At 44.9% G+C, this 25,411-nt stretch overlaps 1 protein-coding gene across 1 annotated transcript in view; it reads left to right on the forward strand.

The window, feature by feature from the left end:
- The first annotated feature begins 4,109 nt into the window (after positions 1-4,109).
- Positions 4,110-25,411, forward strand: part of NIBAN2 (niban apoptosis regulator 2) — a 99,425-nt gene continuing 78,123 nt past the window's right edge. The window contains exon 1 of the mRNA XM_083597283.1: positions 4,110-4,479. Coding sequence (XP_083453409.1) covers positions 4,425-4,479 — 55 coding nt within the window. The 5' untranslated portion in view covers positions 4,110-4,424. The remainder of the gene's footprint in view (positions 4,480-25,411) is intronic.

The raw sequence follows: 25,411 nt of genomic DNA on the forward strand, positions 1-25,411 counted from the left end.
AAGGAGGAGGAAAGGGTCATATCCTGCTGCTGTCAACAAGGTTTATATTATCCCAATTTCTGTGACCTGTATACATTATACAAATCAAGTCGATGTGTATATATTATGTTATCATATTTACATAATTCTACCTTTGCTGGTCAAGGGGAAGGTTCAAGACTCTGAGGTCCCTGCTTCTGCACCCAGTTCACCAAAGTTCATTTAGCTCTAACCTCCCGTCTTCCTGAGTTTCTTGAACTCCCCATTGAAGCCTTAATAGACCCAGAAACTGCAGGCAACTGTTCTCCATGAGAACAGCATGTTTGACTAGATGGGCCATTGGCCAAATTCAGCAGAGCTCTTCTTCTGATTGTTTGTGAAAACGCTTTGACTGATGGGACTCACGTCTGATGAAATGTACATAGGATCAATTTGCAGAAGCACAATCTTTTAATCAAGATGATTACATTTGCCATGGCTGTGAACACCCAGTAGGCCAGAGGCTATCCATCATTTCTCAATGCCATTCCCTCCCTCCTAGAATCCCAACATAGGGATATTTACAGAGGGCTTCCTGGGTGAAATTACTTACAACGCGGGGGAAGCAACGAGTCTGGTGGTACTTGAAATACCATCAAATTACAAAGGGTAACTATTCTGTGCCCTACTTAGTGTTGTCGAGATGATGGACAAGATGCACTTCGATTCCTTCCTAGGAGCACAGTCTACACACCACCAAGCAACGTATGGCATTTGGGATGGGGGAGAAGTCTGATCAGTGGAAGACCTACATTTTGGGGGCCCTGAAGCTTGAACTGTTATGGGGGCCCCTTCACAATCAGCAGCAAGGGCTGGGGAGCCACTGTTATCTTTTTCAACAGGTTTGTTTGCAACAACCTTTTACATCTGTGATACTGACTTTCAAACTTTGGGATTGTTGAAATATACAGTGGTACCTCAGGTTACATATGCTTCCGGTTACAGACTCTGCTAACCCAGAAATAATGCTTCAGGTTAAGAACTTTGCTTCAGGATGAGAACAGAAATCGTGCTCCGGTGGCGCAGCAGCAGGAGGCCCCATTAGCTAAAGTGGTGGTTCAGGTTAAGAACAGTTTCAGGTTAAGAACGGACCTCCGGAACGAATTAAGTACTTAACCCGAGGTACCACTGTATACAACAACAAAATCAAAGAATTTTAGTCATGCAACTCAAATTGGGTCTACTAGACCTAAAACATTTAAGCAATGTGGTTCTGGGGCTCCTCCGGGATTAAGGGCCCGAGGCTTAAACTTCATTAGTTTCATAGTGGATCCACTTCTGCATCTGATTCAGTGTACAATGAAAGGCGACCTTCCGCAGTTCATTACAATACAATATGCAGATCAAATGATGAAAATGCTTCAGCAGTTGAACTTTTCTGAATTTTTGTAATGCTGTTCTCCAGTCAAGCAATGCGTATAACCCGCTCTCTCCCCCACCCCCCATATTTGTGTGAAGCCTACATAGAAGTGCATGTACTGTATTGGTGAAACGGACATACAAAAATGTATCCTATAAGGGGAAATTGCTTTGCAAAAAAATACTAGGCAGAATTGCATACAAAAATGTGTGTATTAGAAAAAAAACATCTTAAAATATTGATGAATTTGCAGGACTTATTTTTTTTAAAAAAAAACTTTTTAAAATCACAAACTAATGTGGAAATCTAGAGAACTAAACTGAAACCTGCAATAATGAGAAGGAAGGAAGGAAACTGAAACTGTCACATTGCAGATCACATGCCACGTGTTGATATAGCTGCTTTTAATTTTTTTATTGACATGTCCAGATTGCTGTAAACCCAACAGAGAGACTGTGGCATATTAAAGACTGACAGATTTATTGTGGTATAAGCCAGAACATTGTCAGGCAAGACTAATCTTAATTCTGTGGCAGCCCGGCCCTTGGAAGCAAGGCCCGCTTGTGCTCACTTCCTCCTAGGCAAATGAGAATGGGATTTTACCCAAAAAGGCCTATCCTGCAAGTGGCTGTTTAGATGCTATGTCCCATGGAATCCAATGGGACTCACTTCCAAGGAAATGTATGCAGGATCGCAACCCACCCCAACCCAATCTTTTGCCAGGTTACATATCCGGATGTTTGCTGTAGAAAAGCCATGTGTGGTATCCAGCTAAGTTCTACTGAAATCAACAGACCCACCAATTTCATTGGGTCTACTCTGAGTTAGGCTTACATTGCCTACAGCCTTGAGGCTGCATTTCCAGGCATGCTTTCCAGAGTGACTCACATTCAGCTAAGTAGGATGTGCTTCTGTTAAGCAACAATCCTATGCATGCTTACTTGGGAGTCCCATCAATCTCAGGGGGACATACTTGCAAGTAGACATGCAAGTTGGGGAAGTGTAAAGGTAAAGGGAGCCCTGACCATTAGGTCCAGTCGTGCCCGACTCTGGGGTTACGGCGCTCATCTCGCTCTATAGGTCGAGGGAGCCGGCATACAGCTTCCGGGTCATGTGGCCAGCATGACTAAGCCGCTTCTGGCGAACCAGAGCAGTGCACGGAAACGCCGTTTACCTTCCCGCTGGAGCGGTACCTATTTATCTACTTGCACTTGACATGCTTTCGAACTGCTAGGTTGGCAGGAGCTGGGACCGAGCAACGGGAGCTCACCCCCGTCGCGGGGATTCGAACCGCTGACCTTCTGATCAGCAAGTCCTAGGCTCTGTGGTTTAACCCACAGCGCCACCCTGGAAGTAAATGCTACTGCCCTCAAAGAGACTTTCTTCTGAGTGAACATGCACTTTTAAAGCTGTTCAAGTTGATGGCCATGGCGGCCTCTTGTGGAAGTGAGTTCCAAGGTTAATTAACCACTGTGTAAAGAAATGCTTTCCTTCATCTCTCCTCGATCTTCCAATGTTCAGTTTCACTGGACGTCCACAAGTTCTAGTGTTACACAGCAGAAAAACGTCTCCCTATCAACTTTCTCTGCACTGTGCATAATTTTATTATACAACCCCATCATGCCCCATCTTTCCTTTTTCTCTAAACTAAAAAGCACCAAACACAATAACCTTTCCTTATAGGGAACATAGGAAGTTTGCCTTACTGGCCATAACTTTGGTCTATCCAGCTCAATACTGCCAACACTGACTGGCAACGGCTCTCCAGTCTTAAAAAGGGACCCCTGACCATTAGGTCCAGTCGTGGCCGACTCTGGGGTTGCGGCACTCATCTCACTATTGGCCGAGGGAGCCGGGGTACAGCTTCCGGGTCATGTGGCTAGCGTGACTAAGCCACTTCTGGTGAACCAGAGCAGCGCACAGAAACGCAGAGTGGTACCTATTTATCTACTTACACTGGCATGCTTTTGAACTGCTAGGTTGGCAGGAGCAGGGACCGAGCAACGGGAGCTCACCCCGTCGCAGGGATTCAAACCGCCAACCTTCTGATCATCTTAATCAACCTCTAATAGTGTCATGCAGTGAGCTGAACTAATTATATAACTAAAAATTAAATACAGTATTAATAATACTAAATAGTGGCAGAGTGCAGGTAGTTTTAAAATCAAATTTAATTGCTGATACAGTAAGCCTGCAGCCAACACACGTTTAACTTGTGCACATTCAGCTTTATGTGCTTGGCAAAAAAAGTTGTTAAAAAATTAAAACGGGGGGGGGAGAATGGGGGCTGACGTCTAGGGGGGGAAAGTCTTTCGCAATCCCACTCGCCATTGCGCCCGATGTGCTTTGACTGTACTGTATGCAATTTTGGCTTAAGGCACGATCCCCAGACTGTAACCCCATGTAAGTTGTAGTTCTTACTGTATTGATAGTGGCACAGCGGAAATAGGTTCTAAATAAAATTTAAATAAGAATACTATTTAGTTTCATAAATTTGCACAGTGCCGTTCGTCCGATGGCCACACTGCGGTTTACGAATAGTGGCACAATTAAATAGTGGCTGTGGCACAGTGCAGAAAGTTTTTTAATAAAAGTTAAATAATAATAATAGGAGTGGCACACCGGAAACAGCTTTTAAATTTTATTTATTTTTAGTAAACGAAAAAAGAGAAATCAAGACAACCACACCTCTTACACGCACGCACGTACAATTCTTTCTTCTCTCGCCGCCGGCCTGTCTGCAAGGGAGCGCAAGAAATAATAAGCAAGAGGCGGAGAAGAAAGGGGGCGGTGTTGAAGGCAAAAGGCGTGTCCCGGGGAAGGGAGAGCCTGGGAGTTGTAGGCGAGTTGGGCGCGAGGCAAGGCCAGCTGGGACCAAACCGCGTCCGCCTATTCCTCGCTTGCTCATGGAGTGGGTTTCCTGGCGGGGCACGTCTTCGTTTTCCTCTCCTCGTCGCCTTTAGCCGGGGCTTGGCTTTTCTCCAGCCGCTGCTTCTTCCTTATCCTCTTCGTCCTCTCCTAGCGTCTCGATCTCTCCTTCTCCGCCATGGGGGACGTGATCTCGGCACACCTGGACGACAGCAGGCGGCAGTTCATCGCAGGTGAGGCGTCTTGGTTCTCGGCGCTAGCCGGCCGAGCATGTTGTCGGCTGCAAAACAACAACCCCAGGAAGTCTGAATTGATTATTATTATTATTATTACTTTCTTTTCGCATCCAATGCTAGCCCTCCTCCGAGTAGACATATTGGCACGACTAAGGGAACCGTGCCTCTCGTTTTTCACTGGATTCACTCAGAGTAAGGCTAGCGTTGGATACATCCGCCGTGTAGCTTGGCGATGGGGAGGGGGAATAAAACCCCCAAAACGAAGGATCAGCTCCAGCCGAGTTCTCCTCCGAGTCATAGGAGCTAACTCCTAGGGGCCGAGGGGTCTTTGACTTCCCCAATAAAATATATGAGTCCCCCCTAAAGTTGATGGGCATTGCTATTGTGTGTGCGTGTGTGTGCACCGCATCATGTGATCGATTATGCGGTGTTGAGCTTACCTGCCCCCCCCCAATTTTATTCAAGTTGGCAGGCACCCCTGCTCAGAGTAGACCCCGTTGAAGTGAATGTGCCTGAATTAGTCTTGTCCTTATTTCAGCGGGTCTGTTCTGACCGCGACTAACTTTGGACGCAACACAGTTTGAGGGTTGTCACTGATGCTCCCCTTACTCGGAGTAGACCCCTTTGAAATTGGTGGGCATGGCTAACTTGGGTTCATTTATTTCACTGGGTCTATTCCGAGAAGAACTTGGTTGGATACAACTTCGAGTCATTCCCCCCCCCCCCATGCATTTTTAGGCGTGGTGGGGGCTGTGCAGGGGAGACTGCCCATGGAAATAATAGTAAGCTAGGTTAACTGAGTATTTCATATTATTCTGGCTACTGCAAAGTATGATATAATGTGAATTTCACTTGAGATATTTTTAGGGGGAGGTGTTAACCGTCTAGCTGAAAAAAAGTTTTCGGCGGGGGAGGGGCTGTGGGGAACCAGTTGATCTTGGTATTATTTCAAATGTCTTTTTGCAGGGGGAGGGGCTACCTACCTATGCAAATGATTGTACTAGTATACTGAATATTGCACGCTATTCTGGTTTGATATAAGGTGACATTATGAGAGATGTTTTTGGAGTGTGTGTGTGTGTGTGTTAGTAATCTGAGAGACGTAAGAAGTGGGGAAACTCCTGGCTGAATTTATTTCAGGCTTCGTACTATCGGAGTCTGATCCCCCCCCCCCCAACACACACACCCCATTTCTTTTTCCCCCTTCTCCACGTTGCAAGTCCTTTGCTTCAATCTCTCCGTCTCCCTTCCCCGCTCTGCCTTTGGAGCGGGGTGAGAAGAGGTACCGCCTCTTTTTAAGAAGCAAGTCTGTGCAAAGGCTTGTTTGGTTTACCTAATCTGATGAAGGGGAGAGTTTAAGGAGGATGGTTGGGGGGGGGTTGCCGAAAAAGCTATAGAGGGCGAATTGTCCTTCCTTTCCTCAGTTAAGGAAGAAGCTGGCACTCAGTTCCTAAAGACCAGCTTACTTCTTCCCTTGAGAATATTTATACAGTGATGTTACAAGTATTTATACAGAGATTTTTGAGAAAACCAAATAGGTCTCTGTCCCAAGGAGCCCACAGATAGTGGGGGAAAGTATGAATATTAAATTAGGATGGGAGTAGATGGGACGCGAGTGGCGCTGTGGGTAAACCTCAGAGCCTAGCGCTTGCCGATCAGAAGGTCGGAGGTTCGGATCCCCGCGACGGGGTGAGCTCCCGTTGCTCAGTCCCAGCTCCTGCCAACCTAGCAGTTCGAAAGCACATCAAAGTGCAAGTAGGTACCGCTCCAGCGAGAAGGTAAACGGTGTTTCCGTGCGCTGCTCTGGTTCGCCAGAAGCGGCTTAGTCATGCTGGCCACATGACCCGGAAGCTGTACGCCGGCTCCCTCGGCCAATAAAGCGAGATGAGCGCCTCAACCCCAGAGTCGGTCATGACTGGACCTAATGGAGGTCTTTAAGCAGAGGCTTAACAACCATATGTCAGGAGTGCTCTGATGGTGTTTCCTGCTTGGCAGGGGGTTGGACTCGATGGCCCTTGTGGTCTCTTCCAACTCTATGATTCTATGATTCTATGATTCTTTAATGGTCAGGGGTCCCTTTACCTTTAAAAGGATGGTGGTGATGATGATATCCTATTCTTTCCTCCAAGGAGTTCTTGGTAAAAAATGTGACTGCACATGTTTATTAACCTCATGGCAGCCCTGAAATTTAGTTCAGACTGAGTGACCTAAGAGCTCCAACTTAAGATCCACTGCCAGCTATGTCTCCCCTTCCCCCCAGGCAGGAATGTCATCACACATACTTTGCACTTTGGGAATGAGGATTATGGAGATAATTGTTCTGAAAAAGGTGGTTTTTGAAGAGGGAACCTGAACAGGAAGGGAGAAAGGTGTCACTTAATGCAACACACTGACCCCCCCCCCCAATTTTCTTAAGTAAGGGCTTTTTGGAGGGGTGAAGCAGGTCTAAGCTATTACAAATGGCATAGCAGGCTGAAATTGAACCGGATGAGCCTCCAATGCCTTGAAGGTCAAGTGATGGGCAAGGTGCCACCTGATGGATTTCTGCCTCTTAATGGTGCAAAGGGACACAATCCTGAAGTAAGAAAGGAAGGCCTTTTGTTTTTAATGTGTTCTTGTGGGGGAATGGAGAGTAAAATGTGTGTTTTGGTGCTGTGATTGTAAAATTAGGGAGTGGCAGGACTGAGGAACGGTGCACAGCAGAAGGGTGCGCCTTTGCTGCTTGTGTGCACATGGAGCAGAAAGTGGCAATAAACTCAAGAAACTATGTGAATAAAGTGCTACAAACCCCTGAGACAGTTTGCTTGCAAGGTGCTTAGGACCACTGCTCGAAGCCCCCTATTTTAAATTTTATTTGAATCATTTCTTATCCACACTTCAACTAAAACCATGAAAGTTCCCAGAGTGGCTTTAAATATATTCTCCATGAAAAATCTTGGGTACCCAAAACTTTGCTGCTGGCACTTTAGTCTCTTTCCCTTGCCTGCCCCTTGTAACCTACCTTCCTTAATGCTCAGGGGTTCATGAAATAAATATGTAATAATCCTTTGAGGACTAGATCATGCGTTCAGATAGGCTTAATCTTGGACTAGGATTAGTTGGGGGACCTCTCCTGAATTATTACGACTGAGCTCTGGAGACAGATAAAGAGTGATGCTTCCCTGAGCATCTCCAGAGGACCTTTCCCACTTGTCTTTACCCATCTGCCATTTCTTTTAAGGCAAAGGATTTCCATTTGAGGAGTAAGGAATAGGCATGGTTCTCAGCGGACTCAACCTGTAGGCATGGCTGGCAGGGGGTTTCTCTTCATCTGACACATAGGGATCAATAAGTAATGTTTTCTTTTCTGGAATTTACTGGTTTGGCTTCTTATCCCAAATCTCCCCCCAAGAAACTGTGGAAAGCATACATGGAGTGTGGTCTCCCTCCCCACCCAAAAAATATCCTCCCAGCAACCCTGCAAGGTTGGTCAGATAGAGACTGGCCCGTTAAACATTGTGGAAGTCCTGGATTGTGCCTTCTCCGTCTAGACTCTCTGGGCACACAGCATTGCCAGTTTAAATTTACTTTTCGTAGTCTGGCCTGTAGGGCTGTTGGCAAAAGCACTCTCTCCCCCTCTCCCTCCCTCCTCCCACAAGGCATAGGGTAACAGGATGTATGGCTCCTTGTTGGAAAGGCAATTTCCCGCCTGCTTTCCCTCCTGCTACTGCCTTTGGGAGCAGACTGTGTTGCAGTCAGACTTCGTGACAATTGCTCTTTTGCCCTTGGAAGCAAAGGGCCTGATTATAGTCTGGGAAAACTGGGTGGGAGACTCTGCTAATTGCTGCCTACAGAGGCTTGGTGGTTCCCTAATAAAGGGTGAAGAGGAGAGAGAGGTCAGGAATCAGTCGAGGCACACTCTCTCTCCTGACTCCCCCCGCTTCCCGCCCCCCCGCCCCGGTAACTGACAAGCCAGCAGCCCTCATCTCCCAACCCTACAAATTCTCCCTTTTGACCTCTTGCCTTTCTAAGCTTCACTTCCAGCTTTTAGAGTTGTGCATCGGGTGTGTGTGTGTGTGTGTGCGTGCGCGAGATCATCAGGCCCAGTGGTGCTTGTATAATGACTGGTTGTGGGGGGTGTAGGGTGTCCTTAATGGAAACCTACAACAACATCTCCACACACAACTGACTCCTTCCCTCAATTATAGCCAAATCATTCTTGCTATCTTTTCTATGTACCTGATCTAAGTCACAGTCTTCTTCTTCTTCTTCTTCTTCTTCAAAACGTTTTTACTGGGGACATAGCAAAGCAGATAAGTGGAATATTTATAATTGCTCTACAATAAATAGTAGTAATCAAGGGAGGCGGGTGGTTCTGTGGGTTAAACCACAGAACCTAGGACTTGCCAATCAGAAGGTCGGCTGTTCGAATCCCCGCAGTGGGGTGAGCTCCCGTTGCTCGGTCCCTGCTCCTGCCAACCTAGCAGTTCGAAAGCACGTCAAAGTGCAAGTAGATGAATAGGTACAACTCCCACGGGAAGGTAAATGGCGTTTCCCTGCGCTGCTCTGGTTCGCCAGAAGTGGCTTAGTCATGCTGGCCACATGACCTGGAAGCTGTACGCCGGCTCCCTCGGCCAATAAAGCGAGATGAGCACCGCAATCCCAGAGTTGTCCGCAACTGGACCTAATGGTCAGGAGTCCCTTTACCTTTAAATAGTAGTAATACTTTTGAGAGAAAAGAATCTTCTTGCGTTTATTTATTTCAGGGCAATGATTTCTATCCCTGATGCAAACTGTGACATGAAGAGGGGATGGATTGAATCTCCATAGCTGCTATTTGCCTGCCTGTCCCCCCCCCCCCCCGAATGCATCTCATTGCTAATTTCACGAGTAATGTTATAATCTTTCTAAAAGAAGTGCAATTCATAAATACAGTCAAACCAGTCATGCCCCCCCCCCCAATAGTACTGTGAAAATTGTAGCTGAAAGATAAGGGAGCTAAGCTCCCTGTTTCCAGCCCCCCACCCATCCAGCTGTGTACACACCACACATTTAAAGCAGATCAGTTCGCCAAAAGAATCCTGGGAACTGGAGTTCACCCCAAAGGCTACAATTCCCAGAACCCTCAACCACGCTACAGTTCCCAAGATTCTTTGAGGGAAGTCATATGCTTTAAATGCGATTTAAACCAATAGTGTGTAGGCAGGTACACATTGTGATTTGAACACAGATCAGGCCCTTTAAGGCTCCTTGGCTCCCTACGCCACCTTCCACACATTCTCATGGCTATTTATTGTACTTCCGATAAATAATAATACCAGTTGCTGGGAACAAAATGCTGCCCTACATGAGCTGTTGGCCTGATCCAACAGGCTCCTCTTATGAATGGCATAGAAGCTATAGATAATCAGCTATTGAAAAGCAAAAGGGCTGATTTTTGCAGGCTAGCGCTTGTGTAGCTTTTTCCATATCTGCCTTACATTTTACTGTATATTTTGGAAAGTTCTTTGTTTGCTCTGCATTTGGATACCTCTTCAGATATCACCATCAAAATTTAGCCACATTTGAGGTCAAGGAACAGGTTTTTGCCTATGTTTGGATGACATTTTGAATCAAGATGGTGGACTGACGAGCAGATTTTACCCACTGATTTCAAAAGTGCACAGATTTTTGTTTGTTTGTTAGAAACTGCTACTGTATTTTAATTTAGAGCATGCTTTGTTCTGTGGTGATGGGGGATTGTGCCAAAGCAAATATCTGAAGCCACTATATTTGATGTCCTGTCATGTGTTTTTACTGTTGTACACCACCCTGGGATCTTTTGATAAAGAGCAGTATATGAATTGAAATAATAATAATAATAATAATAATAATAATAATAATAATGCTATGTTAATCATTTTTAGGGCACAATTTCCAATGTTGCAAAAGTGGGAGAAGAATCTTTATCATCTACTTTTAAAATGGGAATTGCGGTGAATGGTTTGTTATAAAATTCAAGTGAAGATGGTGTGTGTGTGTGTGTGTGTGTGTGTGTGTGTATCTGTCTTATAGGGAACGTAGCCTTATAGCCTGTCAAATTCTGTGTCCATCAAACTAAGGACGCTGCTGATGTGGTGTCTTCCAGAGTTTGTTGGACTACAATTCCAGCCAGCCCCAGCCAGCATGGCCAATGGTCAGGGCTGAAGGAAATCGCAAACAACAACATTAAAACACGGTTTTAGTGACCCACGGTTTTAGTGACCCATGGTTTAACCTAGTGCTGACGGTTCTGACTGGCAGGTTCTCTCCAGCGTATCAGAGGTTGTCTCTATTGTCTGCCACCTAATACTTTTTAAAGTGGAGATGCTAGGATTGAACTTGGGACCTTCTGCATACAAAGCAGGGGCTCTACCACTGAGCTACAGCCCTTTTCCAACATGGGAAGCTTCCCTATACTGAGTCAGACCATTGCTCCATCTATCTCAGTGTTGTCCATACTCATTGGCTCTCCATGATTTCAGACAAGGGGCGCTCCTAGCCCTACCTGGAGGTGTCAGGGTTTGAACCTAAGACCTTCTGCTCTGCTGCTCAGTTGTGCGCTTTCCGCAAATGACTCCGGAGTGCCTAGGAATTTCCGACCCCAATCTGCTTGTTTCCACTGTCCCTTGGAAACTTCATGTTTCTGAAGTGCTGGTTGATATATCTCTGAGCATGTTTAAAGCAATTATCTGCATGGCACTGAAGGCCACCTGTGGCAGGAGCAGTCCTTTTCGTTAAGTATTTCATCTGCTGAGCACCTGATCTGCTGCAGCTGAGCCAAGTACCCAGATGTTGCTCAATGATGACTCGAGCTCCTTTGTGACTGAATGGAATAGATGAGTAGGCCTTTTAGTGGGAAACTGCTGGCTATTCAGTCCTTCCCCCTTGCAGAATTGTGAATCACACTAGGCTTCACTTCTGTGGAAGCTAGACACCTCATAGGACTAACTTTGCTGGTGTTGGTGAACTTTGCATTGCGCATTCACAGCTATTTGTGCCTGTGGTGGTATCAGGGGAGTTATATGTAATCATGCTTTCAATACTGTTTGTACCTGCAAAAGCTTTGAGGTACCCACACTTATTCTTTTCTACTCTACAGCTTCCAGCTGAACTCCTGTAATTTCTCACACCACAAATGTTTCAGGGTGTTGTTCTTTTGCCCCATGTTTGTTGCATTGTAGTGTAAGACAGCAATAATACAATAACATTGGGTAGCATCGCAAGACAACTAATAATTAAATTTAGATCCTGCCCTCCTTCTCCTTGCTTCATTTAAAGATTTTCAGAGACTTTGAGACTAAAGATTTCATTTTGTACTTGTTATGGTTTGAAGGAATTCTATAAAGATTGTCTGTTGCGTATGTACAAGGTCATCGTGTTGCCTAGACATTGCTGACGTACTCTTTGCAACACAGGGGTTTGTTTGGTTACTACTTACTTCTTCTCAAAGTGGCAGACATGAAAGTGATACCTTAATAAAAGCATCTTGAAAACAATTCCAATATAGATGCAAGTGGGAAAGATTACTACTTAAAAGACTTCAGTAAGCACCAAAAAGATAAGAGATGGCATAGAATCATAGAACTGCAGAGTTTGAAGGGACCGTGAGTCTAGTCCAACCCCTCAGTGCAGGAATCTCAGCTAAAGCATCCATGACAGATGGCCATCCAACCTCCGCTTAAAACCTCTAAGGAAGGAGAGTCCACAACCTCCTGAGGGAGACCCTCCACTGCTGAGCAGCTCTTACTGTCGGAAAGTTTTTCCAAATGTTTAGTTGGACTCTCCTTTCTTGCAACTTGAAGCCATTGGTTTGAGTCCTACCCTCAAAAGCAGGAGAAAACAAGCTTGCTCCCTCCTCCATATGACAGCCCTTGAGATATTTGCAGATGGCTGTCATATATCCTCTAGTCTCATCTTTTCCAGGCTAAACATACCCAGCTCCCTCAACCATTCCTCATAAGATTTGGTGTGCAGACCCTTGATCGTATTGACTGCCTTCCTCTGCACACCTTCCAGCTTGTCAACATCCTTCTTAAATTGTGGTGCCCATAATTGGACACACTATGCCAGGTGTAGTCTGACGAAGGCAGAATAGTGTGGGACTATTACTTCTCACAACACTTCTGTTCATGCAGCCTAGAATTACACCAGCTTTTTTTTTTTGCTTCTTCATCACACTGCTGACTCATGATAAGTGAGTGAGAATTTGATCCCTGGTCTCCCAGGCACTGGTCCGACACTCTAACCACTATGCCACACATAAAACGGGATGTGTGGGGGAGGTTAATTAAAAATCCATCATTAATGCATTAGTGTTGCATCAATTAAATATTGCAGAATGCACCTGCAAAACATTACCCCCCCCCAATTTGCAGGAACTATAAGACAGGAGTATGGGACGTGGGTGGCACTGTGGGTTAAACCACAGAGCCTAGGGCTTGGCGATCGAAGGTCAGCGGTTCAAATCCCCTCCGACGGGGTGAGCTCCCGTTACTTGGTCCCTGCTTCTACCAACCTAGCAGTTTGAAAGTACGTCAAAGTTCAAGTAGATAAATAGGTACCACTGCGGTGGGAAGGTAAACGGTGTTTCCATGTGCTGCTTTGGTTCGCCAGAAGCGGCTTAGTCATGCTGGTCACATGACCTGGAAGCCGTATGCCGGCTCCCTCAGCCAATAAAGCGAGATGAGCGCCACAACCCCAGAGTTGGCCATGACTGGACCTAATGGTCAGGGGCCCCTTTACCTTTACCTATAGGACAGGAATGGCACACATTGGGCCCTCCAGATGTTGTTGGACTGCAGCTTGCCATTCCTGACCGTTGCTTTCATCCTGATGCTAAATGTTGGTTCTAGGCACCTCTCTCTGGGCTAGCAAGGGAGGTGGCTGACATGTCAACCTGTGGATGTTGCAGCTCCACATGCGCTATGCAAACCTCCCTGACCACACACACCCAGGTTTGGGAGAACTGAGTGCTGCATTCTGTGGTTTCTTTGTTGTTTTTTCATTTGGCCTCATTCCTATCTGATCTTCCTCCTTTGTGCCCAAACTGGCCCTGTTTCTCCCCCCCCCCCCTCCTTAGAGGGCAGGAAGGGAGGGAAAGAAAAATAGGTTGTAAATTCAGGAGAGGATTTGTGGTTCATCATGCTCCTCCCAAGAAGCATGATAAGCTGTCTCTTTGCACTTTAGTTTGTATTAATTTATTTTTTAAAAACCTATACACCACAATTTATTTATTTCTTAAAAAATCAAAGTGGTTTGCGAACAATATATATAAAATAAAAACATAAATATTAAAATTGCATATAACTGGCTAACTGTAGCATATTTTTTCTGTCTTACTTGAATTGTCTGCATAAACTGGTTGCAAATAAAATAAAATAAAATAAAAATGGTAAATGTTTGTGCAATGCTAACGTGTGATTACTTGGCCACAATCTTGACTTTCCTGCAGGGGCACTTGTCATGTTATCCAAATACATTTGCATGTGGAATGGCCCTAGCTCAGGGTTTGCCATGACTCACTCTAGCAGTAATTACATTAAAGTAATTACTGATTTACTAATCATCATTTTTGAAATTGAAATATCGATAATGAGCAGTCTCATGTCCAGAGTTGCTCAGAAAGTGTAAGAAACCAAAAGATCTGGAACGGATTCTGTTCGACTTCCGAGGTACTACTGTACATAGAGAAGATGTGGCAGGATCCTGACCTCAGAGTTGACCCACTGAAATCAGTGGACTTAAAGCTAGTTATGTTTATTCATTTAAGTGTTCCTTCTCTAGGTCAGCCTAGCACATAGGCTGGATATAACCCTCTGTCTTTATTGTTTTAAATGAATTTTGGTGGGGTGTGTGTGTCTGATTTTGATTAGTGTCTGCTTTCTCAAATAAAAAGCATTTTCCAGCAGAAGAATGAGAGACATTCCCTTTATCAAAAGCATAGCGTGACAAGCACCCCGCCCTGTTTTCACCAGGTCCCACCTTTTCATATAAGTGTTAGATAAAGAACGTATAAAACCAGTGTGTGGAACTTAAAAATTTGCGTCTCTCTGGCAAAGCACAGAATTCTCTCTCCAGCATTTTCTTCTCTCATCAGTTACGGCTGATATAAAAAGTTGCAGTTCTGATAGTTGTTTCTTTATTTTGCCCACTCTGTAAGTAAACTATGGGCGCCTGGTCAGACCTTGCCTCATCTCTCCTTTAAAAGTCTCCAAATAATTCCTCTCTCAAAGCAACATATAAAGGGCAGTACATGGCAACATGCTATAACTTCTTCAGTGTGGGCTAAACCATGAAAAGTATGCCATGAAAAGTGTTCCTTCAACTGTGGCGAGAAGAAACATGGGAGGTGGGGTGAAAGCCACAGTTCTGGGGTGGCATTCTGTTGGGGTGGAAATTGACTCTTTCCCAGTATTATCAGATCAATTATTTGATGAGGAGGGAGGAGGCACAGCTCAGTGAAGGAAGGAGGCTGCGTGCTTGTGCGCAAGAGCGTGGGATAGCCACACCTGTTGCTGGCATGCCACCTCCAGAGGGTTAGCTGAGGGTTATCCTTAGGGCCAAAACGGGTTAGTCACCCCTACTCTCGGCCAAACATACTCTGCTCTCGGCTAAACTCTTAATCCCAATGTGATTCTTGGGGTATGAGAAATGATTACTCCCTTTGAACATATGCACAGTTGGTTTCTTTTCTAGAGAGCAGCCACAGCATATAGCTAAGGTTAAGTGGGAGAGGTTTCTCTGTTAAAATCAAAACAGTTGACTTGCAGGTAGATGTAATCCCCTGGTGCGGTTCTCTTCAGAAATTCCAGCAGGTCAGAGATGTTAACCTGTGGCAAGGAAACCAACCAAGTGCCTTGTGGCACCTGAAAGACTGACTGGTTTTAGATAGCTAGCAAGGCAAATAGACAGATAGGCGCCAGCTCCTAGGAGCCAATGGATTTTTGCCCCCTTCCCCCCTTTCTTAGGGGGCCTGGCCCCCTCACGATGTTGCACAGTGCTCATGGCATCAGAACATTGTGTTAGACCCCTCAATCATCTTGAGAAGATGTTGCCTCTGGATAGATAGAATTTTGTCACGAAGTGGATGAGTGATCTTCAGGTGTCAGGTGTAATTGGGAAAAGAGAGGAGGGGATAGTAAACAATGGGCCCAAAAATCCATGCAAGGCAATGCTAGAGGTATAGTTTGTGATGTTTCTGAACAAGATAGCATGGGGACATAATATACTGCCATATATGATGTCATGCTATTGGTCCACCAAGCTCAGTTTTATTAACTATGACTGGGAGTGGCTCTCCCAATTTCAGACATGGTCTCTCTCTTCCAACTGCCCCTGCAGATGCTCTGCCACTGAGCTATGCTTCCATCAGTAGCTGTGTCACTGCCAGCCTTCCCAACTTTGCTAGATGTTCACTTCATCTGTAATGGAAGAGAGTTTGCTGACCTTCACTGAGCCGCAATTTTCTGCCAAACTAAAGTTAAGCAGTTTGTTTTCCTGTGTGGATATATATTGCCAGGTGAGAATGCTCCATGCATCTGGCAAAGTGGGCTCTGGTCCAAGAAACTTCTGGCCCAATGAGACAGAGTCTTTCAGATGCTTCTAAACTTCTTGCTGAATCACAGTGAGCATGGAACCCAGAGAAAGCTTGGCTACCCATCATCAGCATTGCTCAGCTAGTCACCATAGTAAGGTTATTTAGACAGTCCTAAGTAATGTTATTCCTTACTGGGAGGGTCCTTAGTTCAGTGGCAGAGCACCTGTTCTGCGTGCAGAAGGTCCCAGGTTCAATCACTATATTCCTAGGTTGGGAATGTGGCGGGTTTGCAGTCTGTAATAACATGCCTTGTCTTGTCTTCAGGGACCATTGACTTAGTGCCTTTCTCAGAAGACTGCATTGCCAAAAGTAGGAGCTGCCCAAGTTGGGCAAAGCTGTGGCAACATCTGGAATACTGAGCTCCATTGCATCAGAGTAGGGTGAACACAGATGCTGGCCAGTTTTTGAAACCAGTATGTGACCTGTCAGCACCTCTCTCCTCTCCATCCACCCATGTGTCATACAGCTGGCCTGTTTTGCAGACAGTGGATGGTTTTTCTTGCCCTGCTTCATCTGGGGATGCTGGTTTGAGACTGGAGATGGCTGTGATGCAGAAGAGGAGGTTCACACAGTGCAGAGTTAGATGGTGAAACTTTCCCCAACGAGAGGAAGGAACGGCCACCAGCCTGGATGGCTTTGAAAGAGGATTAGACAAATTCGCTGAGGAAAAAGCTCTCAGTGGCTGCTAGTTGTGATGGCCATGTTCCACGACCACTGTTGGAGACAGTATGCTGAGTTGTTGGAGAACAGAGGAGGGAAGAGGGCTCCTGTGCTCAGGTCCTTTGCTGGGTTCCCAGAGGTACCTGGTTGGCCATTGAGAGGACAGGATGCTGGGGTGTGACGTCCAGCCTTGGGATTTTTGTGGCTCAAGTTGCTTCCTAGGGAATCTGCCTTGAGAAAGTGTCCATTTGTTTCTACTGACTGTCTTCATTTGTGTTTTTTAAATCAAGTGTTTAAAAGATGCCTCAAGTCTAGGAGGAGCCTCCTGTTGACAGGAAATGAAACCTGGTAGCCTTGCAAATGAACATTATGTGAGCCCTGCTGGGTCAGTCCAGTGGCCCATCTAGACCAGCATCCTGTTGTCACAGGGGTCTATGGAAAGCCCACGAGGAGGAGCTCCCTCACCTTCAGTTTCTAGCAGTTGCTATAGAAGCACTGCTGCCTCCCAATAGAGGCAGTAGCCATAACCCTGGAATGTCTCTTTGCTTGACGATGGTTGTGCTGGTGGCTGCTTTATGCAACACCCCTAAAAGAGGGCGAAATAGGACATGGCCTTGCAGATGCATGTTTTTTTTATTCATAGATGCAAATTTAGAAGTAATATATATGTTACATATTTATGAACCACCTTCCATCTAGAACAAATTTAGAATTTAAACCAAGGGAATTTACATAAAACAACTAAAAATAGCTTTAAAAACTGTACCAAAACAACAACAAAACAAGCCGGCAACTAAATACAGGTTTAGAAAAGATATGGAATATCTCTTAGGTTCTGGCCAGGGCAAAACACCTGTCATGCATACTTAACCACCATAAGAATTCTGAGGGTGCTGAATTCTGCACCCAGGACCTAGGCGCAGAGCAGGACAGCAACTAAGCAGTCTCATGTCTTTTTTGCTCTTCCCTTTTGAGACATAGAATTGTAGAGTTGGAAGGGATCCCATCATAAAAATAATCATGTTTTTTTTAATGAACCACCTTTTGCATGCATCTCATGTGATTTAAAAACATACCATAAAACCAGTGTCTAAAACAGTGCAAAGAAATGTAAATAATAAAGAGAAGTGTAAAAACAATGTGGAATAAACACTAAAAGCTGAGAGACCTTCTCAACCAGCTGGAAAAGCTTCTGGAAACAAAAAAATGTTCTAAAGAGTTTAGATAGTGGGGTGCCTGCTGTGTTTCAACAGCGATCCTGTTTCACAGAACAGTGGCCACCACACACAAAGCCCTGCTCTTAGTTGTTCCCTGGAAATCATTCATTAGGCGAGTGTTCGCATAGTGAGCCCACAATGTCCATTTATTGCTGTGGGGAAATTTCTAATGCCTTCCTGACTGTGGAATTTTGAGCCAGCAAAGTTGGGGGGGATGGAATGCTGCTCTCTCATTTGTCCAGTCAATCACCCTCCCTTCTTCTGTTCCTCAGCCAGCCAGTAGAAGGTAGACAGGAAGTACAAAATTCAGATATCTGAATTTTCGGTGTGTATAGCAAGGTTTTCATATACCGAACATTCATAAAGGGGGACCTGTGTGTGCATCTCGCCCCTAGTGGGGAATACTGTAACGTGGTAGCCTGCTTGGGATAGGGTTCCCAAGGGAAAAAATGAACATGTGAAAAGGTTCTGAAGCGGCCCACAGAATGCCAGTGTGTTTGAAGCTGTGTGCTCCTTCGTAGTTGTCACTTTGAATCGGACAGGGAGAAGCAGCTTCTTTTCCTTTGTAATAGCTTCCTGGAGGTTTTTGCATACTTGTGGTCTGCTGGATGGCTCTAAGCTCTTGATGCTGCCTGAAGTGCTGCCATGCTGGTTCTAGCCTGGGTTTTGCCTGGAACATCCTGTTCTGTGTGGTTGCCTTTCCAAACTGCTTGTGATGTGAAAGAGCTGCTTTGTGCCAGCCCCTCCTTTTTTCACTCTTTGTCCCCAAATCCCTGGTTGGTTGCCACTGCTGCAAACCCTGGATATCTGAGTGCATTGGCACCTCAGTGGAGAATTTGCTCACATGTGGCTTCGACCATAAACCCTTCCTAAGGCACATTTTTTATAAGTTAGTCTGCAAGACTAAACTAGAAAACTATTTAAATCCCGTAGTAGCTTTGTAAAAGCCCAAGACCTGTGCAAGTCTGGATTCAGACGCCTGATGTTTGGTATCTATGACTTCTGCGCCCCCGTCATGGGTTATGGTACTTTGAAGCGGGGGGAACACCAGTCTGCTGTTGGTTCGATTAATCTGTATCATGGGTGGGAAACCTCAGGCCCAAATGCAGCCATCCGTGTCTTTATATTTCTCCCTCAGAACTCTTCCCAGACCACACTCTACACCAGCCATCCTGAGTGTTTTTGTTTGGCTGGAATGTGTCTGTTAACTCTGTTTGTGCCTCTTCCTTGCCTGGATGGAGGATAGAGAGCGGTGTGCAAGTGTGTGTAAAATCTAGCTTAGTGTATGGAGGTAAAATTTGCATTCGTAGCCCTACCCACTTTTGCCTCTGATCCCACCCACCACTTGCATGTAGCTCCCATATAGTTACCTAGAATTAAATGCAGTTCTTCGGCTGAAAAGACTCCTCATCCCTAATCTGTATTAACTGGCAGTCAAATGGCCTAGTCTGACATTTTGGAGGAGTGGGGTGGGGTTACCTTCAGCAACGATGCTTATTCCAAGGGTTCCCATTTTTGCATGTCAAATGCTTTCTTCGTTTGAATCAATGGTCCCTATGTGTTTTCCCCCCTGTGCTAAGAATCTTCCAACAAATTCTGTGCCAAGCACAGCTCAGTTCTGTGACCAGTAAGAATTAAGCAACATGAGACATCACTCATGCTAAGAGCAAACTCAGTTGCTTAGTGTTAACAAGATTTAAGCCAAAATGGGACTATTGAGAAACAAGATGGGAGACATTGGCATGCTTGGTGGAGCACTATCATTTGGGAATATATATATTGTGACCCCATGAGTGTGAAACAGAATATGGGGTGGGAGGGAGATGACTGAATGATATGTGTGTGTGATAAGAGAGTAAATGAGCAATTGTCATTGAATAGGTGAAAATCTCAAAACCAAGTTAACTGAAAATATATATTCATATTGTGAAGTATTTTGAAAAGTATTCTTTTGTGTAGGAAGTATGCTAGACTGACATTTATGTATATAATGGGGATAAAATCTCTTCCCAGTTGGATGGGGACCATGAGTGAGCAACTCCTTGTGCTTCAGGATTTCTGTGGCTTGAGCACAGGCATTTCCAAGTTGTTAAAAATAATGGCCTCTAATCTGGATTCTGTTGCCTGCTTCTGGGCTGGAGGAGGTGCTGGGGGAAACAGCTGGGACCTCTTTCTGAGGCTGACAGGGAAGGCCACTCAGATCTGCCAGGAAGACATCTGCTTGAAACTGTAGGCAGCTCTGTAGGGTGAATTTCTTGGTTTAGGCAGCGGTGAAACCTGCATGTCCCCTCTCATCCAAAAAGACTCATCTACTGTATTGCAGAATTCACTGGAAAGCTTGGGTGATGCAGCCATAATCAAAGGGATGTTGTGGAGGTATACCACTGAGAGACTTGTAATATTAGGTGACTTAGACATGGTCATACATAAATAGGTGCCTATCTGCGATTTGATTTTGGTATTAAGCTTGACCAAAGTTCGGCCATGCAGGGGGAGTTCACTTGTGAGTGAATTTCAGACCTCAATACCTCTGAAAATGCCATGTGCCACATGTGTGCAACTTCCTTTCCTATACACCTTTAAACTTTGGTTCTCCCAGGCTCCTGGAGCCCAGAATGTGTGGGAATAATTCATTGACCTGGAAAACGTCACCCAGGGCGAGAAAAGCGATCTACAAACCCAATTTACTCTGCTATGCTCAACCTCTAAGGCTAGAAGATTATATACAAGGATTTGTGTGCAGTTGCAACAGTGCTGTAGTGCATTTAAGCCAAAGTGCTTCTCAGTTGGCCACACAGGTATTTAAGGTAGAAGGTTGCACAAAACTGGATGCTCCCTTGGTTAGAGCGTGGGGCTGATAATGACAAGGTTGCAGGTTCGATCCCTGTATGGGGTGGCTGCATATTCCTGCATTGCAGAGGATAGGACTAGAGGGCCTCAGGGTCCCTTCCAACTCTACATATGTGATCACATATGTGATCATATGCGCAGTTGTCATAATGCTACTGTGTAATTGGTTGCAAAGTGATTCTTTGCTCGCTGTGGAGTGTGTGTGTGTTTAAAGAATATCAGAATTATCTTCCCTGCTGAACTGGCAGAAACCTCTTCTTCATATATGATACTGCTGCATCCCACTTTTATTTACAAGCCCTAAAGGTGGCCAGTAAACACTTGCTTTTTCTTAGGTAGCATTTTAAAAACAAGTGCTGTGTTCTATTGATTTTTACTGGAGCTTAAAATATTCAAAGCGTTATCTAAAATTCAGATACATTCTAAATACTAGCTTTATGGCTTGGTTAGTTTTACTTCACACCGCCCTCCCCCCCCCAATAACTGCCGCTTTCCCATAAGCCACCCTGACTTTTTCTGAGATCACAGGTACTCCACAGCCGAAAGCTGGGACAACATAATATTAACTTCTCTAACACCTGGCCATTGTGGGGGCACCTCAGCAGTAATTTATTTGATTATCTGTTATTTGTTTATTCATATACACTGATGCTGGGGTGGGGAGGGGCACACCATAAAACTCAGGTATTTGATATCCCGTTCTTTGGAGAAAAAAGTACTGAAGCAAAGAAAGACAGCTAAGGAAGGTGTATTTAGAAAGACATTTTAAATACATATTGTTGCAGAATTTTGCATACTACAGAAGAGGAAGTCGTTGTGTAATTGGAATATTGTACTACAGATAAATAAACTACCCCCAGTACTTTCAGAGATAAACAGGATCCAAACCCCACCCCACAAATTACAATTCAAAGTGCAATATAAAATAATTTATATACCATTAATATAAACTGAATAGGCTGTCAAACACGTGGTTTGATTTTATTGCATGTGCTTATACAAAAGAGCTTGGCTGTCGACTACCAGCGACTTATAGCAAATTATGGACAGATTCTTTTATTTATCATCTCTTAGTAAGGTGACTTTCAAACTATAGGTTTTCTGTATCTCATATGAATCTGTTCTTCCATGGGCGGTAGGGGGAGAATTTATTGAATGTTTTTTTTTCTTTTAAAGCAAGATTTGAATATTATAGGTGATTTCTTCCATTACATTTTTACAAAATACAAAATTTTTGCCTGGCAAATAAGGAAAAACAAAATATTCCCCCACAGAATTCAGGATACCCATACCAGTTTTGTACATTATTGGGACCATCCCACTGTGTTCCTGTGCATGTGTATATCTGAAAAAGAGAAACCAAATAGTCATAAATTCATCTCTTTTCTGTTCGTGAAATTTTCTGCAGCAAGTCTGCATGCCAGTTTTTGTCATGCCAGTAGTTCAGATCCTTAAGAAAGACATTTATTTAGAAATATGAACTGGCTTGCTGTGGCCCTCTTCATTGCTTTTGCGGGTGGTCTTGAGAAACCTTCCCTGGCTTCAGGGGGCAGGGGGGAAACAGGGACAGGGAGTGGGGAGGCTACTCTCTGACCATCAGCTTCTGCCTAGCAACTTCATCCGCTGACTTCAGCCTCCCAACTTCCATCTATTCATGCATTTCCCCCAGTTTCCTTGCACACATTCCGTTCATGTGTTCTCTCTCCATTCATTCACATTTGTGCCCTGGCTTCAACCCACAAATATCCACTCTTGATTGGCTTCCAAAGGTGAATTTCAGCCAGCTTACATCAGCAAACAACAGCCTACTTCAGCCTTATGACATCTCCTGGTTCCTGAATGCAAACTTCTCCCCACCTTCTGCCCACTGCCATCAGCCAGCTTCCTCTAGGTCCAATTTGAGACATCAGCCAGCTTGCAATGTGGATATCAGTCACCTTCAAGCCACAACCCCCCCTCACCAAAGCAATCCCGCTCAGCAAGCAAACTTGGCTTTCTCTTGAATCCATAGCATCCTTCAGCCAGATGATTGCTTCCTTTCATTCGACAGTTCATTTCCTCCTTGTGGAAGATGATCAGCCAATATGGCATGTCTCATTTACAGTGTTGCAAACTCTCCCCCTTAACATGGCAGTTGTTCCAGAGCGACTAAGGTGAAGATCTTAACTGTCAGACTCAGTTTCTACTATGCAGAAATCAGGCTCAGGTTTGTCCTGTGCACAGAGCAAAATAGTCACAACAGCTGTTGCCTGCTGTGTTCTGCTGGGGAAGAGGATCTTAATCCACAGAGTTTTCCTTTGGTCCACCTTTATATCCACTCACAGTCATGTGACTTGGGGACGTCACAGACACTCTACAGCCAGTGGCAACACTTGAGGAGGCATTGTCACAATCTCCTCAGGCCTCACAATTCTGGGTTTATGAGAATGAAGCAGAAACTAGGGCTTCTCATTCTCATTTTTGTTCAGGAGGCCCTATTCCAGCTGTGTGAAATCCAGAGGTTTTTTTGCGCACATACCCCCCAATCTCACCCTCCAGTTAAGCAAGAAGCATAATCACGGTTTAAGAAAACATTTGAACCAGGCCAAAGCATTTGAGGTGGAGGCAAAATGGAAGCATAGTTCTGGGGGCCAGATAGAGAGTTTGGACGCCATGCTAGGCTGAAACTCTCCTTAGCTGCTGAGAGTAACCTGGGAGGCAGCACACATTCCCAGAGTCCCATCAAACCATTGTTTGGCTTACTGTGGCATGCAAAGCAGGCCTTTGTTTTGGGATTAGAGAGATCCATAAATTATTAGATAATGTCTCCCTTGGAAGCTTCTTTCTGTGTTTGTTGTGGAACTGTGTATCACTTGGCATGCTACATTGATGCCGGGGGTTTGCTGACGGAAATACGCTGAGTGAATCCTGTTCGGCAGGAAATTCTGCACATTCCAGTGCCTTTATCACCACGATATGGGAGAGTCATCATGGCCTTGAAGGGTCCCAGTGGGTGATGACCACCAGCTGTTCCAGCAAAACATATGGAATCCTATCATCTTGCCATGGTGCAAGGCTAAGAGCGATGTTCATTGACCATGCATGTAGGTTTCTAGCCCTTCCCAGCTGGAAGAGATCACTTTCCCCTCTAAGTACCAGGTGCTAGGAATCACAATTGGGGAGAGGGCTGTCATATTCAGTTCCAGCTGCAGGCTTACCACAGGAATCTGGTGGGCCACTGGGAGAACAGGGTTTTGGGTTAGATTGGCCAGTGGCATGATCAATGAGGTTCCTCTAATGACCTTTTGTGCTTCTTTAGAAACTTCGGCTGTCTGAGAAAACTTCAGCCTTCAGCCTTCCCTCTTAACTATGGGTCATAGGCAATGGTAGTTCTACTCAGAGCGGACCCATTGAGATTCTTACACATGGTGAATTTAGGTCCATTTGTTTCAGTGTGTCGACTCTGAGTAGAATTTAGTTGGCTACAGCCCTATGTTTCTCCTATGTGCCTACTTTTAACTCTCAGAACTGTTGTAATTTTAAATGGCTTCTAAGTTAACTTTTCAAAATAAGATGGATCATAGAATTGTAGAGTTGGAAGTGACCCCTAGAACTTTTTCACATGTACTACTAGTAAGCCAGGTGTCCCCCATCCTATATTTGTGCATCTGATTCTTCCTGCCTAAGTGCAGAACCTTACATTTGTCCCTATTGAAATTCATTTTGTAACTTGGGCCCAGTTTTCCAATCTGTTAAGGTCATTTTGTATTCTAATTCTGTCTTCTGAGGCATTAGCTACCCCTACCAGTTTGGCCTCATCTGCAAATTTAATGAGCATCCCGTCAATTCCTTCATGCAAGTCAGTTCTGAAGATGTTGAACAACAGTAGACCCAGGATAGAACCCTGTGGCACCTTGCTTTTATCCAGGATGATGAGGAACCATGAATGAGTACTCTTTGGGTTTAGTCAACCAGCTACAAATTCACCTAATAGATACCTTGTTCAACACACGTTTTACCACCTTCCTCACAAAAATATCATGGGGGACTTTGTCAAGAACTTTATTGAGATCAAGATACATTGTGTCCACAGCAACCCCCCCCCCCGATCCACCAAGCTTGTAACTCCATCAAGAAACAAAGAAGTGAGATTCATTTGACATGACTTATTTTCGAGAAACCCATGCTGGGTCTTAGTAATCACAGCATCATTTCTAAATGCTCACAGACCAACTTTTCCTGGTATCGATGTCAAACTCACCAGTCGGTAGTTACCTAGATCCTCTCCCTCCCTCCTTTGAAGATGGGGACAACATTTGCCCACCCCAGTCTGCAGGGACCTCACCTGTTCTCCCAAGAATTCTCAAATATCATAGACAAAGGTTCTCAGATTATATCCACAAGCTCCTTTAGTACCCTTGGATGCCGCTCATCAGGCGCTGGAGATTTGAACTCATTTAAAGTAGCTGGGTGTTCCCTTACTACCTATTTTCCTATCTTGGGCTACAGCTCCCTCCTTACATTAGTTACTGTACTTTGTTATCACCAGGCTGGGCATCACTTTCCTTTTGGGTGAAGACAGAGGCAAAGTAGGTGTTGAGTAGTTCCGCCTTATCTCTGTTGCCCA

The sequence above is a fragment of the Podarcis filfolensis genome (genome assembly GCF_964270895.1).
Source record: "Podarcis filfolensis genome assembly, chromosome: Z".
In the NCBI taxonomy this organism is placed as follows: Eukaryota; Metazoa; Chordata; class Lepidosauria; order Squamata; family Lacertidae; genus Podarcis; species Podarcis filfolensis.